Consider the following 18,258-nt stretch of genomic DNA (forward strand, 5'->3'; position numbering starts at 1 on the left):
TAGTGTGTCTTACAGGCAGGTCACCACTAGAGAGTAAATATTTGTAGCTGGATAAGTTAACCTTCTCCTCTGGTAGTGTAGAGACTACATTCAAGTATAATGAAACCTACTCAGCAGGAGTTGAAGCTCTTGGTAGTCAACAACTCAACTTCTCCATCCTCAATGAAATATGTAAGTTTAGGAACAGGGCTTTACCATAGATTTATTGGAAGGAACCAACAACCTTGACAATTGCCTGTTTGGAAATTTCCATGGGACAGCTTTGTCCAACAACTCAATTAGATATAACCCATTTCTGGCACTGGATATTTTACTTGATCATGAGAGATGGCTTGCTGTGACTTTGTCTCCCACATCATTTGATTCCATTTATACTAATTTCATACACACATATATTAAAAAATTTCTATAGTAATAGACATCTCAAATGACCCTTGTTGTTAGCTGTCTGTCCTGATAGTCTTTCCCTTCCTCTTCCCTTCTTCATTAATCCTCTTTTCTTCCATCCCATCTCTACATAACTACACATTCTAATTACCTTACATTCCCAATAGACTTTTACTCTATAACTCTATGCCTAACTTCTGTGGTTATACAGATTCAGTATATCAATTGAAGGCTTTAAAGCTAACATCCACTTATAAGAGAATAAATAAGACATTTGTCTGTTGGGGTCTGGGTTATTTCGGTCAGGAAGACTTTTGTTAATCCATCCATTTGCATACTCAATGCAATGCCCTTCCAAATACGCATACAATTCTTCACAGAAATAAAAAAACTTCTTTATTATGGAAACACAAAATATTCCAGATAGCAAAACACTTTGACCAGCAAAAGAGTGGATGGAGGTATTAGTATGCAAATTTCAGATTATACTATAAAGACATAGTAACAAAAATTAATAATACTGACATAAAACAGACACATTGATCAATGGAATAGATTTTAATATCAACATATAAGTCTATTGTAACAACCAATTCATTTTTGTCATAGACCAACAATTGGAGAAAATGTTGTAGCTTCAATGAATGGTGTTGCTACAACAGAATAGCCATGTGCAGAAAATTGAATCTAGAATTCTTCATCTAATTCTTCACAAAACTTAAATTCAAATGGATCAATGGCATCAAAATAATACCTGATATCTGAAAGACAGTAGAGGAGAAATTACTGTCTCTCACATAAGGAGAGCCTACTTCAGTCCCCTAGTAATTGTAGAGTTCACAAGTTTCTAAGAGCTTGCTTCAGCTCTCTCCGTAGATTTCTCCAACATGATCTTTAGCTCCCTTGCAGATATACTCTTTCCTCCCTCACTTTCACTGGATTCCTGGAGCTCAGCCTGGTGCTGGTTATGGATCTCTGTATCAAGTTCCATCAGTTACTGGATGAGGGCTCTATGATGATAGTTGGGATATTCATTGATCTGATTACAGGTGTAGGACAGTTCAGGCGCCCTTTCTATTATTGCTAAAAGCCTTAGCTGGGGTTCTCCTTGTGTATTCTTGGAGGAATGTGGTAGGAGTGTTGAAAAAGATATCTTAATAGAATCTTAATAGAGAGAGCCATTATGGGCTTAGGGAGAAACCTGGTCCTACTGTAACTCTGAAGATTTACTTAATTTTTAGATGAATATAGGGCATTGTTTCCTTGGAACACCCTACTGCATTTGCATTTCTCTACAGAAAGGCTTTGTGAAACAAGAGCAATGCCCACTAATATACAATGATACTCCTTGTTATTAGAACCCTTTACAGATGTGAAATCTGAGACACATAGTTTTGGGGAACATTTAGTAACTTAAAGGGTATGGAACTGAGTACAAGTCTAAAAAATTTAAAGTAGTTTTTCATATCCTCTTTTGCTTTTTTTCTTTTTCTTTTTTATTGTTGTGGTTTATGTCTTTTTAAAAAAGTTAAAAATATAATTACTCTATTTTTCCTCCTCTTTATTTTGTCCAACCCCCATGTGTTAGGCCTTAGGACAGCCCATCACTGATTCAGGATGATCTCATGAAGTCCTACTCCTCCTTGAGAAGTTATTGATAGTTAAATGTAATTGCCAAGTGGGTAGGATTGTCTTCATTTTTGTAGCCTTTGATAAGTGGCCCCATGGTCTGGGGAATAAGCACCAACCATGCTCACACAGTTCTCCCTTATCAAATTCAGTGGTCAACAAAATGAATGAATTATCAGGGGGAAAGATGATAGTGAGAAGAAGATGCCATTAAAGTAGAAAGAAACTAGAAAAAGGAAGAGATATTGGTGACCAATATGACCATATTTCATTGGGTAAATATGTGGAATTGTGGAAGATGAGTAACTATAAAGCACAAACATTCTTTGAGGTAAAATATTTCTATTATTTTATATTTCATACACATTTATATATAAAATAATTATACTTTACTGAATATAAAAGTATAAAGAAGTTATACTTTCCTGAGAAGGTTTCAATAGTGTTTAACAAAACAATGGACCTTTTCATTAAAGAGATCTTCTTTCTGACACAAGGATTTTTACCTCATTTATACACAGAAACACTATATTCCATCCATTATAGAAAAATCTACTCTTTCTGAAAATAATCATATATGAAATTATTATCCAAAATGCTCTCTAAATTACAAAACAATGGATGGCATAACTTTAGATAGATATGGAAACATTATAAGTTTTGAAACAAATACAAAGTTTCACAAAATTGTGTCATTGAATCTCCTGGGACCAGAAAATTTCCAAATCCTGGGAGAACTAAGAAGTAGACTCACAGACTCATGATGTCTCAAGGAAACCTTTTTAAATGCCAGGTGCAGTGAGAGGGGAATATTTTGATTCCTAATTTATGTTTTGTTTAGCAACCATGATGAATACTGAACCCCAGAAGCAGAGGTGACATCCTTCACCCTCACTGCCAGAGCTGCTCTCCTGCTGGCCCTTAGATGTGGAAGGAAGAAATGGAAGCAAGCAGAGAATCTTGGTCAAGGATGGTTGAAAAGGAGGTTATCTTAAATCACAATTAGTGAAGCAAGTAAGTATAACATCCACCTTTATGAAAAAAAATTTAATTTGTGAGAAAGTGATTTAATATTTGGTATTGTGTGCAGTTTACTATGTTTAACAAAATTATGTCATTTTCACTTCACATCGATCTTTTCTTGTAAAAGTTCTATAAATCCTTGCCCTCATATTATTTATCTTAGTAGAAATGTTATTACCCAAATTGGTGCTTTATTAAGTGAATAAATTATTACATGAAGAAATCAGAGAATAGTACTTCATGATAAATAATTGTTCAAGTGTTCACAGTGTTCAAATAATTGTTGTTATAGTTGACATACCTTCTATCCATTCATCTCTCCTAGAAAGGTCTTTACATTAAAAAAATTTGAGCTTTCAGAGAGTTCCAGGTTTAATGAAATTAAAACTATTTTCAAATTTTTATCTTCACATTAAAATCAAACAATTTAGAACTGCAGCACTAATTTATTTTTCTATTATCTCTCTGACAATAGTTTGATTATCTAAACATACACTCATTTATACATTAGCAACTCACCATTCTGAAGCTTGCATTGAAAGGTATGATGAGATTTTTTTTTTTAAAGAATGGTGACTTAAGGATATGATAAATTGAAGCATCACTGTACCTTAAAAAGCTGTGGAAGCCAACTACAAAATGTTCTCATTCCACAAATATACAATAACATACTGCACAGGATGAATATAAGTAAGAAATTTTGACTCCACTCACAACTTCAGATTTGATTTATCTGCTTCAATTCCTCAAAGCATTAGAGTTCTTCACTGAGATTTTCTTTTTTTTTTTTTTTTTGGTTTTTTTGAGACATATGAAGTTGAATATTGTTCTCCTGTGGGCTGTGAAGACTTTTGTTGGGATTTTTGATGGGGATTGCATTGATTCTGTAGATTGCTTTTGGTTAGATTGGCATTTTTACTATGTTAACCTAACCAATCTATGAGCATGAGAGATCTTTCCATTTTCTGATATCTATTTTATTTTATTTTATTTTATTTTTCAAGATAGGGTTTCTCTGTATAGCTTTGGAGCCTATCCTGGTACTTGCTCTGGAGACCAGGCTGGCCATGAACTCACAGATATCCACCTGCCTCTGCCTCCCGAGTGCTGGGATTAAAGGCGTGTGCCACCAATGCCCTGCCTTCAATGAGATCTTAGGAAAGCAACGTGCGTGAAGTTCTTACTTCCTTAGAACTAGAACTTTGTCTCATTCTGTCTCTTAAAATGAGCAGAATCACTAAGACATCAAAGGGGCTTCAGAAATCCCTCAGGTAGGACATGAAAAAGAACGAGAATATCTCTTTTGCCTATATTCTAGAGATAAAAGATGATATACGTAGGGAAATCAAGGGTAACATTGTGGACAGAGAAAAGATCAGCAATCTGAAGGGAATCTAATCTACCTTCTAGAAAGTCAAGGAAATGAACCTGGTTAGCTACAAATACAATGAATGAAGCTTTTATTGTTAGATAATAAGTTTAGTTTAAAAATATGTTGGATGTATGGAATTATGTTGGATGTATGGAATTTAACATGTAGAACAATTTCATATAAAACTTCAATAAATTATCATTATCTGTATGAACAATAGCCATACATATTAAACAAATTAAAAAGCAACCATTTATAGAGGTAAGCTTTTCTTCACCTCTCTGAACATTTTGAATGTTAAGTGTGTCTCAGTTAATGAAGCCATTCTGTTATCTGAGGGCATATTGGTGCTACAATTACTTGTGCTGTTCAAATGAATGGGAAGGAAATAGTGAGCAATGTGGACGGTGGACAAGGGAGGAATACTTCCCTAGGTCACTGCTTAACACATGGATCTGACAACAGTTTCAGCTTTGTGCCCCTGAGGTAATTTAGCCTTCTAGGATTTTCTAGTGCATGGCTGCTATGGAAATGATCATGGAATATTATAGGATAAGTAAAGAGAAAGTGAGTTGTCCCTAAATGCGAATATGGACTTGAAAAGCTAAAGAGCAATGACTTGCAAAAGGGTCAAATACAACCTATGTATGGTTGTTAATGAAAAGATTATGATATAATGAAATATAACATGTAAGATGCCTGTTAACTCATTAATTAAACTTTTGGTAATCTGATGGATTGAATGAAAATCAATGTTTATCGGAAACTGAGAAGAACTTAGCTTTTGTGGGTATCATCTTGGTGTTTAATTCAGATATTTAATAATCATAAGAACATAATTCTTACTAATGAAATTTATCATTTATATATATTTATAATGTTAGTGAATGAATTATTAATGTTCATTTTATATTCTCACTCTCACTTAAGAACATTTTAAAATGCTTCTTGTTTTATGTCATATATTTGGGTTTCTATAGTATCATGTGATAGTAACTTGTACTACTCTTAATTACATATCATAGCTTCTAAGAAAGTTTTACAATTTTCTCATTTTTCTCATATTTTACAGATTACATCATATTCTTTGGTGATTATTTCTCAAATAAATATTTAGAATAAAGCTCTTTCTCACTGTTCCCCTGGGGCAGACAGGACTTTTCCTGTCCCCCTCTTCCCTTCAGCCCTCTTTCTGTCTCTGTGTCTTTTTACCTATTTTCTCCCCCTTCTTCCCTTTTTAATAAAACTTCTCACTAAAAAATATTTAGAATAATTTTTTGGAAGAAATCCTGCTTCAAAAATAAAAATACATTTAAGGCTCTGCAATTATTTCCAATTTGTGTTGCAAAATTATTGCATTAGTGAAGCAATGTTAAAGTCATTTTAATACATTTTAAAGTATGATATTTATGAATATTTTCTTTTGATTGATTTTATATTTCATAACATTTGCCTTAAAGCAAATTTGAAAGAAATTTCACCATAGGGTTCATGTTCTTTTTGATGCAGAGTTTGCAGAATATGTTAATAAAATCTATGAATTTTGCTGTTTGTGTTCACACATGCTTATACTCCCAGGTGGAGTCAGGAAGATCAGGAATTCAATGCCATGGTGAGTCTATGTCCAGCCTGGGATACCTCTGTCTTTTCCTTTACTACTAGAACATAATCTATCTGTCTTTAATGGGAAAAAAAATCCCTGTGTTATGGTAGGACTGTAAATGGGTATTACACATCAAGCTGTTTTGTTATCCACATTTATAATGTATTTCTACTAATTTGAGAATTTAAAATAATGTATTATAACCATACCCTAGATCTTCCCACAAAAGAAAGTAAATGACTTATTAATGCTTATTCATTATTTTATTTATTCTAATGTTAGATGAACACCAATAAAGTAGAACAGAAGCCCCAGTTTGTCATATAGTCTCTTGAGTGTGCTGCATGGCTTTTTGGTGCAGTCAGTTGTAGATGATGTAGAAAAACAGAGAACATTGGCCTTATCTAAATCACAAATTTTATTTATATTTTGATAAATTTTCAACTATTATCTTTTTAAAATTGTATTTAATTCTCAAAGTTAAACATAGTTAAATAACTCCTCCATTTCCTGTTCTCCCTCCAGCCCCTCCCTTGTCCCCTCTTTCCAGGCTTTTCATGTTGTCTTTCTCACAATCCCTAAAATTTAGGGCCCTTAAAAATATCATTGTTGTATAATATATAAATACAAAAATTTAAAATACAACCTGCTCAGTCTGTTTGTTGTTGCAGGCATTTAAATAATATCAGGACTGACCACTTATTATTTTATACCTAATTGGGACCTCATCTCTGGAATAGATTAATTCTCCTTCCCTCATCACTCATTATGTACCTGTATGTAGTTCTTTGTCTAGAAGAGGGGCCCATGGGATTTTCCCTTCCACATTAAAATATCTATTGGTGTCCTCATTATTCTGGTCTTCTTTAGATGGCTATAGTTCTAAGATATTATACTTTTAGCTTCTCTGTCATTTCTAAGAAACAATCTCACAGCAGAATTTCTTATACTTCAGTTCTCACTATATTCGTTTTGTACATTTCCAGAAATGTTTCCTGAACCTTAGTTGTTGGAACTGTGCAGTTGATATATCTTTTGGGACTGTGTTCCTCATGATTAGTCTATTGGTACATGTAAATAATTTCCTGCAATGGTCTTCATTAACTGGAAAGAGAAACTGGTTTAATGAAGGATAAGATCTACACTAACTATGTGTTTAAGGAAAAGTTTTAGAATCCAATTAGAAATCGTACTGGTCTAGTAAAGAAGCAGTAATAAATTTTACGCTATGACCCATGGCCACACTAGCCTTAATAGTTGGCTAGTAATGGGTATACTTTCCCTCCTATTGATTTTAATTCTTAAGTTCAATTAAAGATGATGGATAATGACAAAGTGAGAGTGCTTCATGACTACTTCAGTGATATATTTTATGATAGTCATTGTGTAATAGGCATCACAGATGATTATGAGTATTCACTGCCACTCCACCTGAGAGTTTGACAAGCAAGTTCTGGTATAATGAAAATTTATACCCAGAGGAAAGGCTTTCATGTCATCTAAAACTTGTATATTAATATCCCTTTTATCTTGAGGATTCAATTTAGACTGACTATATCCTGTGCTCAACTCACATATTTTCTGACCTCTTTAAAATATGATCATAAAACATAAAAACACTGTATTATCATTTCAGAAATTTTAATTATAAAGAACATTAGGATGCTTTATGCATTGAATCCTTCACTTTATTGTAACTCATGAAATAAAATAATTACCTTGTGTATAAATACAATGAAAATACTTTTCAGCTTTTACTATGCACAAATAACACTAAAATGTAGAATTATCTTCTCTGTTTGGTTTCATTCTCTGGAGCCAAACTGTTCTTAACATTTAACATACATTTCTAAGCCCATCATTATTTTCAAGTGTTAGTACAAAGGAGGTTTGGAGAGTCCTTCTACTTAATTTCATTTGCACAAGAGAAACTCAAGACAGGGAAATTTAGGAATATAAAATAACATAACCTATACCACAAAAAAGTGAGAGTATGCATCTGAGAAAAATATAGCTCTAGGCTTTAAAGTGGTTTTGCTTGTTTATTTTTTTATCTAAATATCATCACTGTAAGAGATGCTGAATTTCAGTGCATTCTGCTTCAGTTTCTTGAGTTCATATGAGGTTTGTCCATATTGATTTAAATGACTGATTTTTGTCATTGTTTTTTTTGTCCCTCATTTCCTATGCCTCTTACATTCTTTTAACTTTCCTGTCCATACAGTTCCCTGAGCTTTGAAGGAAGAGATTTGATCAAGAAATCCCATTTAGGGCTGAATCTTCCAAAGTCTCTTATGCTCTGCATAATACGTATCGATGGGTCCCTATATTTGTTCCCTTCTGCTGTAACAGGAAGCTTCTTTGCTGATAGTTGAACAAGGTACTGTTCATGTACTGTGAGTAGCAGAATTCCATTAGGAGTCATTTTATCACTACATTCAAAAAATTTTATTTAGACAAGTATTATTTGCTTTTACACTAGGTCCCTGCATTATCTAGTCTCTGGTTCTTGGTCAGCTAAGAAATGTTGGATACGAATTCCATCTCATGCAGTGGGCTTTAAGTCAAAGCATTTATTGGTTGGTTTCTCCTATAAGCTTTGTGCTACTATTGCCCTAGCATAACTTGTAGGGATTGCACCATTATAGTTAAAGTTATAGTTTGTGTCTGGCTTGATGTTTATGTTTCCTATGTATAGCTTGTAGAGTATGTTCTTGTACAAAAGATGAGGGAACATAGGTGCGAAAGCTCTAAGTATGCATAGCTTCAACTTCTTCATCTCTAATGAGTGGTGTAGGTATTGCAAGTAAAGTTTTTTCTGTTCTATTTTAATTACTACCATTGAGATTACCAAATCCCTTCTTTTTGCTACAATTGCATATTTTTTACTCACAAATTGTTAATTAACAAAATATGCATAATGTCCACATGTATATTTAAAAGCATACATGTATAAACCAGGCAATATCCACCACTAAAATATTACTTCTAATGATATTCAGTTGCATAGACAAGAAAGGAAACAAATGTTTTTTGAAGCTGTGAGTAGTAGGGCAAATGAATGCAAGATCTGGAATATTCCCTTAAGTACTGTGTATGAAGCAGATATGTTTTCATGAAAATGAATTACACCTAGAACTTTTAGGCCATATGACTATGAGCCATGTTTTTACATACTCAATTTGACTTCTTTTACAATGAATTGGAAATGAGCATTTAAGCTCTTTATAAAGATGTTTTACAATAAGTTCATACAGATTTCTAACCAGTGTCTTATCAAATATTGCTCACTTAAACAAAGTAGCACTGCATGAGTAAGTAACATATAATTGCATCTCAAGACTCTAAAATTAAATCAGTGAATATTTTCTCTTTTTCAGTTATCTGATATGCCCAATTTTTATGTGTGAGTTTTTTGCCCATTGCCTTCTGAGCCTTCATCATACTGTTGTCTTTGTCAAGATGCGACATTCACATAGGAAAGAATAAGAAGATGTTTTGTGTTAATTCAGAAAAGGAGAATAGAAAGAACAATTGTCAGTGCCACTATGAATAAGATAAACAATATCACTGTCATCAAGTTGATTCCATGGGGACCTCATGGGTTTTAGAACATATGATTCTTCCAATCTGAGGTTGATCATTCCTTGTTTGGTATTATATTTAGATTAGTACATTAGACAAATGAAACGGTAACAATACCATATACTGTTGATCAGAACATGAGAAACTTCTTTTTGCATTACTCCTAGATTTGAAGACTATAGCATTATTTTCATAATGTTTTGGTTACATTTTAAAGTAAAATAAAAGTGAAAATTAATTATTTCAATATGTGTGTATCAGTTATAGTGCCAGATATTTCCTACAGAATTTTCTTTTGCTAAGAATTATCTATTTGAGGCAACAATATATTTCTTAGTTTCAAACAAATTTAAGTTGTTGCCAAGATTTTATGTGCACCTAAATGCACATTCTCCTCTTGTTCTATTAATGTATAGAGCAGTTCTCTAGGAATCTCTGTGGGCTACTTAGCCCTAGCCTTTATTCACATCAAGCTTATAAATGGTATAAAATATCCTTTAATATTCACTTCAAGAGCTGATTATTCAATTATACCATATTTCTTCTCTCACAAACATGGATGTGTTCGTAACCAAAAAATTTTAATTGTGATTCCTTTAAAGTGCTATAAGGATATAATTTATGTTTTCTTCAATTCTTGTTATACAACTATTTCTTCATTGTTCTAAAATTTTATTTTTAATAGAATTAATCAAGATAATTTGCATAATCACATACTCTCATGTTGATGAAAATATAAACATATAAGAAACGTTTTTTAACAATTGATAATTTGTGTGAAGAAATTTTAACTTTGCTGTCTTTCTGAGAATCATGCAAAACCAGAGTTTTGTCACTGAGTTCATCATCTTGGGGCTTTCTCAGAACCCAAAAGTTGAGAAAATACTGTTTGTTGTATTTTTGTTGGTCTACCTTGCAACTATAGGGGGCAACATGATAATTGTGGTAACCATCATCTATAGCCCTGCGCTGCTGGGATCCCCCATGTACTTCTTCTTGGCATTCCTGTCATTCCTGGACGCATGTGTTTCTTCTACTGTCACACCCAAAATGATAATAGACTTCTTATGTGAGAAGAAGATCATCTCTTTTGGATGTTGCATGACACAATTGTTTTCAGTCCATTTCTTCTCAGGTGCAGAAATGATTGTTTTAGCAGCTATGGCCTATGACCGCTATGTGGCCATTTGCAAGCCCTTGCATTACTCTTCCATCCTTACCAGGAAGCTCTGTAGCATTTTGGTGGCAATATCCTGGGCAGGGGGCTTCTTGCATTCCATTATACAAATTATTTTCACATTGCAGCTGCCTTTATGTGGCCCCAATGTCATTGATCATTACATGTGTGACTTGTTTCCATTGTTGAAACTTGCCTGCACTGACACTCATATATTTGTCCTTTTGGTGTTTGCCAACAGTGGGGCTATCTGCATCATAATTTTCACCTTATTGATTGTTTCCTATGGTGTCATCCTGTTCTCTCTGAGAGCACACAGCTCTGAAGGTCGGCGTAAAGCTCTTTCTACTTGTGGAGCCCATGTTACTGTTGTGGTTTTGTTCCTTGTTCCATGTATATTAATATATGCACGGGATACATCTGCATTCTCCTTTGAGAAAAACACACTTATATTTGTCAATGTCCTGACACCATTGCTAAATCCTATGGTTTACACATTCAGAAATAAGGAAATGATAAATGCCATCAAGAAAATGTGGAAGAGATTAAAAGTGATTTTTGTGAGATTTTAATATGCTTTTACACTGTAGGGGAGATACATCAATGGGTAAGGACAATTGGTATGTCAACATGAGGATAAGGATTTTATTTTCCAGAACTCATGTCATACCAGAAGTATTTCATGGTAAATAGGAGATGTATAGATCCCAGGGTTTCATTTCATTGTAGATATATTTCAGAAACACTGATTTTAAGATTCAGTGTAGACTTGCCTTAAGAAAATAAGGTAGAATGCAATGAATGCTCATAGTCAGCCCCTAATTTTGGCTCTGCATGAATGTTCACATATATAACCATCATTCACCCTTTATGTATACTAACATGTATACCATAGACATTCACACACACACACACACACACACACACACACACACACACCAATATAAGCAAACAAAAATACACTTAAATGTAAAGAATAAAGAACTCAGTATTTCACTGGTAAAATAAAACATTATTTTTTATAAAGAAAAAGCATCATTTGGTAAAGAAGACATCAATAGTGGGAATGTGAATATGTTTCTAGGTTCACAATTTCATTGTGGATTGGCTACTTAGCATTGCTACATAAAAATAAAAGCAGTTCAATTTTATCCTCTCATTTATGTAATTACATATTTGAATTCTTTTAACTACTTGACTGCTTTCTATTAATAAATATGTTTCATTTAAAAACTTGGTTGACACAATAAATGTGTATTTGGACAAGAAAAAATATTAAAGTTATTCCAAGAAAAAATGGGTCTCTAAATGACATATTGAGACTTCAAAACACAGATTTGCAGAGAGAGAGAGAGAGGTGGGGAGGGAAGGAGGAAGGGAGGGAGAGGGAGAGAGAGAGAAAGAGAGAGAGATCCAGAAACTGACTTGTAGTTGTCTCTGACATCTGACATTTCAGGTGGGTCTATTCATGTGTGGGAAAAAAACATGAGTTACTTCTTCAATTTCTTGACTAATATAACACTTGAGACCAAATGAAATTTCTCTTGGATGATATGGCTATCCCATTCTAATGAGCTCTGGTACCTGATTAGATAAATACCTGTAGCCATGTAGCCCTCCTGTTCCAGTGCAACAAAAAGAGCTTGTGGGGCATTACCATCCTAGCCATACCATTGCAAAGACAATGATATAGTCGACACATTCCCCCTACTCTTTACAGAGAAAATAGTTGCCAGATCAAGCAGATTTAAAATTGGTTTCCAAAATTTGAATTTATTATGTGATTTTAATCTTCTTAACTTTGTGTGCATAAATGATAATTATATTTTAAAATTTGTCAATCAATATCATTAATAGTTGTGTTTTCTTACATTCAAATTATAGAGAGTAATTTGAAGAAAATTAACTTACTGTTAAACACCTTCTGCTCAGAATCAACAGCACTAACAAGTAATTCAATTTTATGGTAAAAATGTTAAATATTAATAGTGCCATAGATAATAAACATGATGCTACAGAAGACACATTTCCACTGGGAGAAAATGCAGAACTAAGATTCAGTTAATAATTAAATAAACCATAGAGGAAGTTTCAAGATGTGTAGATTTTACATTAAGGAACAGACATAAACATTCTCTTGGATTAGTTTGAGGAAAAGTGAACCTGAAATTAAATTCTCTAAATCTCTCCATGTTTCTGTGCCTGTCTGTAGTTTGTGGTGACTGGTGTGTCTATTGTCTCTTGTGTGTGTGTGTGTGTGATCTGTTTGTCTATAGGTCTGTGATATGTTTTGCATGCTTATGTTCCAAATCTGTGTCAGGTTCTTCTGTGTCTGTTCCTACAATAAGAAAGGGAATTCTCTGAACACACTTAAAATCACAGAAAACATGGAATGAGAAAGAGATAAGAGATTCTTTACAACAATATTTAGCAGAGCTTTGCAAGAGAAGAAGTTACTTTACTGACTCTAGCTAATCCAAATTCTTTTTATGAGGCCACAGTTACTGTAATATGTAAGCCAAAACAATATGTAACAAAGAAAGAAAATTACAGACCAATCTCTCTCATGAACAATGATACAAAAATACTCAACAAAATATTAGGAAAGTGAATCCAAGACCACATCAAAAACATCATCCACTATGATCAAGTAGAGTTCAACTCAGAGATGCAGGGATGGTCCAACATATGGAAACCTGTCAATGTAATTCACCATATAAACAAACTGTAAGAAAAAAACCCATATGATCATCTTATTAGATACTGAAGAAGCCTTTGACACAATCCAACACACCATAACGATAAAGGTTGTAGAGAGAACAGGGATACAAGTTATATACCTAAACATAATAAAGGCAATATACAGCAAGCTGACAGCCAACATAAAATTAAATAGAGAAACTCAAAGTGATTCCATGAAAATCAAGGACAAGACAAGACTTTCCACCCTCTCTAGAGCTATTCAATGCAGTACTTGAGGTTCTACCTAGAGCAATTTTAAGTCTTTGAAGACAGAAACTGAATAGGTATCAGAAAATGGCTGGGTATTGGTGGCCTCACGCCTCTAATCCCAGCACTCGGGAGGCAGAGACAGGTGGATATCTGTGAGTTCGTGGCCAGCCTGGTCTCCAGAGCCAGTGCCAGGATAGGCTCCAAAGCTACACAGAGAAACCCTATCTCAAAAAATAAATAAAATAAAATAAAATAAAATAAAATAAAATAGATATCAGAAAATGGAAAGATCTCTCATGCTCATAGATTGGTGAGATTAAAATAGTAAAAATGCCAATCTAACCAAAAGCAATCTACAGAATCAATGCAATCCCCATCAAAAATCCCAACAAAATTCTTCACAGCCCTCAGGAGAAAAATACTCAACTTCATATGTAAAACCAAAACCCAGAACAGCTAAAACAATTAAGGAACAATAGAGGAACTTCTGGAGGTATCACTGTTCCTGACTTTAACCTCTACTATAAAGCTATAGTAATTAAAAATAATTTTGTAGTGGTGTAAAAAAAGACATGTGGATCAGTGGACTAATATCCCAAATATATACAGAACCTAATAAACTAGAAATCAAAATACCAAATAATCCTATTAAAAATGGGGTACATATTTAAACAGTGAATTATAACCAGAAGAATATCAAAGGACTGAGATACACATAAAAAAGTGTTGAACATCTTTAGCTCTCAAGGAATTGAAAATCAAAATGACTCTGAGATACCATCTTACACCTGTCAGAATGGCCAAAATCAAAATTGCTAATGACAACCTATGTTGGAGAGGATTTGGAGGAAGGGGAGCACTCCTCAACTGCTGGTGGGAGTGCAAACTTAAACAGAAACTTGGGAAATCAGTATTTTGGTTTCTCATTAAATTGGGAATCAATTTACATCAAGACCCAGCAATACTACTATTGGGCATATACCCAAAGGACACTTTCTCAACTAAGTTTATTGCAGCATTATTCATGACAGCCAGAACCTGGAAATATCCCAGATTACTCTCAACTAAACAATGGATAAAAATGTGATATATCTACACAATGGAGTATTACTCAATGGGAAAAAAACTGTGACATCATGAAATTTGCAGGCAAATGGATGGCACTAGAAAAAAATTATCCTGAGTAAGGTGACCAAGATTCAGAAAGATAAATATGGTATGAAATCACTCATGAGTGGATATTAGATGTAAAGCAAAGTATAACCAGGCCTCAGTCTCAGAGAAGCTAGGTATGACCCAAGGAGGAACAAATGGATCTCTCTGGGAAGCAGAAGTAGAAGGGATGTCCTGGGTAAACTGGGTGTGTGGGGGGAGTGTAGAGAGGAGGAGTGGAGGTTGAAAACATGAGGGATCAGGATATCGAGTTGTGGGCTGGACAGAGCAAGAGAGTGATGGGGGAGATATCTTGATAGATGGAATCATTGTGGGGTTAGTGTGAAACCTTGTCCCAGGAACCCTCAAAGATGACCTCCACTAAGAATGTTACCACAGTGGAAGGGGGGACTCTACTGGACTTCCCCTATAATCAAATTGGTGGCTGTCCTCATTGTCTTCATAGAACCCTCATTCAGTACCTGATGGAAGCAGATCCAGAGATCCAGAGCAAAGCCCTGGACCAAATTCTGGGAGTTCAGTTGAAGAGAGGGTGGAGGGAATGTATGAGCAAGGGAGAGATCAAGATCATGATGGGGAAACACACAGAGACAGCTTTCCTGAGCTTCTCAGAGCTCATAGACTCTGAACAGATAGCTAAGGAGACAGAAAAGGATTGATCTAGGCCCTTTTCATCTGGTGAACAATTGGATAGCTTGGTCTTTTGTGGGACCCTAGTAGAAGAACAAGAGAACAGGAGGAGAGGAGGGAGGGGAAACTGTGGTTGGTACATAAAATAAATTTTAAAAATGATGAAAACTGTGATAAAGTATTATTTATGATTTATTAAAGCTTGGTTGAGGGTATAGAAAGCAAAGCTAATCACAACCCACAGAGACAGGCAGTGGTGATATACACCTTTAATCCCAGCAGCTATACTAGCTAGCCATAGAGCCAGTCAGCGGTGGCATACAACAATAATCCCAGGACTCAAGAGACAAGCACATGGAACCCTGTTAGTTCAAGTCCACAATGAGCTACATAAAATTGATCCAGTTCTAAAGAGAAACAGCTCACACAAAGGTGATCTCAGCACTAGGCATCACACACCTTTAACCTCAGCACTAGGGAGGTATAAAAGGGAAAAGCAAAGGACCTCATGTAAAGATTTATTCTCCAGGCACTCAGAGGACAGGACAGACCTTTTATCCTGGGGTGGATAAATAATGTATCATAATAACGTATCACAACAAAAGAGTGGGAAAGAGTGGGAAATATGTAATGTGATTTAATTCCATAGGAGCTTACATTTAAGAATCCCCCAAAATATTATTTTCTGCTTCCTAAGGTATAAAGTCCAAGACAGTATTAAACAATGCACACACACACACACACACACACACACACACACACACACACACACACACACACACACACAAACAATCAAATTCCTTAGGAGCTGTGGACCTTTCGTGCTTGAATGTTGACCTATCAGGTGAGGTATACATACCCACTGGTGCACTGATGACTTGACTCTTTGGAGGTTAATAAATAAATCCAGATAGTGTTTGAGACTTGCTCTAAAAGAGCAGAACATATACCTAGTACCTCATTTCAGTTAAAGCCAATGAAGAATGATGTCACAAACCATAGGGAAATATCAGCTGCTGTTGTTTAGCTAAAAGAACACAACAACAGTCTTCCATATCTGTCACCTAGAGTACCTCTTAGAATTGGTGAGAAAACCTTCCTTTCTCATTGTGTTGTGGTAAACAGAGGTTGTGGTAAACACCTAACTCTGCCGAATATTGAGATTGTTTGGCTGTTCAAAGCACATCACTAGTGCCTGCTTCTAGAACCAATAAGTAACTTGGAAGAAAGGGTAAAAGCAATATAAGAAAAGGAGCATTAGGATGAATGTTATAAAATTCTGTCTTTGGGATAAGACATAGTCACTGAAATTATTAACATATAGAACCTGAGATACTTGCACAAGACTGACACAGGTTTGGCCCTTCAACATTGAATTATGGATAAAGGATGGAATCTTGGTTTCCCACTCCTCACTGAGGAGCTATTGGTAGTCAAAGTTCCTGAGAAAGATGTATTATTTTCTTCACTTATCTAGCCATAGGGAAATTGACTATACCCTAGTAATCCTCTACCCATGTTCACAAAAGAAACCCTAAAATCATAGGGTCATAAGTAAAAGTCAGGAATATAGAAGGACTGTTTGGGAAGAAGATAGTCACCAGAATGGGAAGGGGATGAAGGGCTGTTTTGATACAAAATTGATATTTGTGAAATCATCAAAAAATTCAAGCAAAAGATTCATCCAGGAAATAGAAACATTGCTATCCATACTGTCCATACTAGTCTTTCCCCAAATCAGTCCATATTATTCTTATAGATTAATAGATAGGCTCTTATGACAAAACTAATCTGTTACATTGAATGCTCATATAGGAATTTAACTTAAATTCTAAACATAGGCACTGTATCTGATCCATTATACTACTCTTCTGTTTCCTTGACACAATGGTATATAAAAACATCATCAATTAAACCTCCCAAAGTACTTTTTTTCAAGATGATTTTGATGTAAATAAAACTATGAACACTCTACCTAGTGAAAACCTATGGAATATTTTATCACAGCCACTTAAGGTACATGGAATTGTTCAAACCCTAGGGAAGCTGAGATTATTCTCAGAGGTAGATCACCTCTCAGGGAAGCCACATTAAATTCCAGTTGCAATTAAGGAGGGATTTTGGCTCTATTTTTTCTTTATCCTTAAAATATGATTAAAACTTTATGAAGGAGCACTTTGGGCCTTCTCCATCTTCACGGGTAGGACGGAAGACTTGGTACAAACATTGCTTTTTAGTCACCATTGAATGGATTATGACAAGAGAGAAGAACTGGCTGCCTCTTGATTTTACACCAAAATATCACATGGTAAGATTCATAAACACATTTGTACATTTTCAGAAATTTTTTGATTGTGAAAAAGTACTTCAATATTTGTTTATTTTTTATTTTTTCTCAGGCTAATTTGTGTTTGATGAATATATTGAGGTTTTTATATTATAATTGGGTTCTGGAGGGCATTATATAAACATGCCTTATTTGTAATGCCAATTTTATGACCAAAATCCAGGCATACAGAATCTAGTCAAGCTTATATGTGAAGGGCCCAGAAAATAGCACTTAAAAATAGTAGCTTCCCATGCACCCAATAAATAGCAGTTGTTAAAGAGTAAGACATTTCTTCCTTCCCTTTCACTATCATTCTTTTTCCCTCTCTCCCTCCTTTATTGCTTTCTTTCTTTCTTTCTTTCTTTCTTTCTTTCTTTCTTTCTTTCTTTATTTCTCTC

At 34.5% G+C, this 18,258-nt stretch overlaps 1 protein-coding gene across 1 annotated transcript; it reads left to right on the plus strand.

Moving 5' to 3' along the window:
• The first annotated feature begins 10,409 nt into the window (after positions 1 to 10,409).
• LOC100772073 (olfactory receptor 4C15) lies at positions 10,410 to 11,348 on the plus strand. Its single transcript, XM_027421093.1, has one exon. The coding sequence runs from the start codon at positions 10,413 to 10,415 to the stop codon at positions 11,346 to 11,348; it is 936 nt and encodes a 311-aa protein (XP_027276894.1). The 5' UTR covers positions 10,410 to 10,412.
• The last annotated feature ends 6,910 nt before the right edge of the window (positions 11,349 to 18,258 follow it).

Source organism: Cricetulus griseus, chromosome 6 (genome assembly GCF_003668045.3).
Source record: "Cricetulus griseus strain 17A/GY chromosome 6, alternate assembly CriGri-PICRH-1.0, whole genome shotgun sequence".
NCBI classification, from domain to species: domain Eukaryota; kingdom Metazoa; phylum Chordata; class Mammalia; order Rodentia; family Cricetidae; genus Cricetulus; species Cricetulus griseus.